This window comes from Sitodiplosis mosellana, unplaced genomic scaffold (genome assembly GCF_009176505.1).
Source record: "Sitodiplosis mosellana isolate CC-2019 unplaced genomic scaffold, AAFC_SMos_1.0 Smas_scaffold_6420, whole genome shotgun sequence".
NCBI classification, from domain to species: Eukaryota; Metazoa; Arthropoda; class Insecta; order Diptera; family Cecidomyiidae; genus Sitodiplosis; species Sitodiplosis mosellana.
The window spans coordinates 4246-5864 of record NW_022601648.1 but is presented as its reverse complement, the minus strand read 5'-3'; the positions used below and the strand labels follow the sequence as shown (position 1 = coordinate 5864).

General features: G+C 33.7%; 1 protein-coding gene across 1 annotated transcript; it reads right to left on the bottom strand.

The window, feature by feature from the left end:
• Positions 1-6: 6 nt before the first annotated feature.
• On the bottom strand, positions 7-1209 carry LOC129579691 (proton-coupled amino acid transporter-like protein CG1139; the record flags this gene model as incomplete). The annotated part of the gene is made up of 3 exons (XM_055469859.1): positions 455-1209; positions 252-371; positions 7-157 (listed from the first exon to the last, which is right to left on the bottom strand). Coding segments are annotated over exons 1-3 (324 nt in total), but the record flags the coding sequence as incomplete, so codon positions are not given.
• Between the last annotated feature and the right edge of the window lie 410 nt (positions 1210-1619).

Genomic DNA, 1619 nt, shown 5'->3' with positions numbered 1-1619 from the left:
ATTGACAAGTATATGGACACAATACGTGGCAATTGAGCCTAGTATAACGGTTCCAATAAATCCAACGACATATCCGGCATGATTGAAAGCATTTGGCATTGCAAAGATACCAGTTCCCAATGCACACTTCAATAAATGCACTGTGGTTTCCATATTTCTGTATCAAGAAGAATATGAAAACAAAAATGAATATTCGAAAAACATATCAAAATGCAGAGCTGTAAAACATAAGAATGTGGAAAGAATGTTACGTCAGCGGATGTTGGACGTCTCGATGTGCATATGGTTCATAATCATCAGACGCTTGAAAGCCATTCGTGGATTTTATCGATAATTCCACCGATCTGGATTTTTCATGCGACTCCTTCCCACTGCCGAACATAAGAAATGATTAAACGAAAAGAAAACGATTAAAAGAGGAAAAAATTTAAATAAAATAAGGTCAATCACGAACCCTTTCCCATTATCACCGACGAAACCAGTGTTGTTGTACGCTGAATTGCTCATGTCTGTAAATAATTTGTTAATTCCTTATGGACTACGAACTCATATACACAGGCCTAGATTCGCGAATGTCTCTTTTGTACGATTGCAACTGCTCAACTCCTTAATCGTAAATGGAACAAACTTTAAATTGATATTTTCTCATCGGTTGAATCTGAATCATCATGATCAGGCTAATGATGTTAATAAGAATTATTAACCATTGAGATTGTTTTATCGTTCGTCGAATAAACATCTTTATCTCTTTATCTTTATTTGCCATAAGTGTATTTTTTTTATATGTACAGAGGACAATTTGGCGGAGAAAACCTCTTGAAACCCCTTGAACATTATAAAATGTATTTTGTGTCTTACAGTTTTTTTTCCATTTCCTTCACATGTTTGACCAGCTGATCACAACAAACAGTTCATATAGAATTGAATGCTTGTCTGTGTGTCGCGAGTGTTCGGCCACGTTTTTAATTCAAGGGTTTTTTCTCACGAGTTCCGTTTGATTTTTCGTGGCCTGGAGAAATTAGGTTATTTTCAAATAGCTTTATTCATGTTTGAAAGTTTGCTAGGGGAATATCACGCTTAGATTATTTCAAATATTTCAAAAAAATCCAATTTATCTTTAAGAATCTGTCGTATGAAATATGATGGATATTTGTGATTATGAATGATATTTAAATGTATTTATTCAGGATTAATTCATCGACATTTTTCCGCCCAACTTTTCTGTATTACATTTTCGCCTTCTACATATAAAAAATATATAGGGAAGATCGTACACGATTGCAATCGTGGGCCTTTGAAATAGTACCTTAACAAAACGAAATATTTCTGTGATTTTTTTCTCTATGGTAGATTTGATGATCAAAGTGAAAACTTTCAAAAACAAATAGTTTTTTCTTCATTTTTTACGATCGCCTATCACCAAACACAGTCAGAAGTTTAAAATTGGTTTTTTAGTTTAAGATAGGTTTCTTAGTTAGCTATTAAATTCGTAAGTTCATAATGGATCTGCCCAACCGACGTAAAACTTCTCGTCAATTTATCTACTGTATAAATTGAGTGACGGCTTTTGCAGTCTCAAAGTCTCAAATTAAACGCGTAACAGTTAACGCTTCACATAG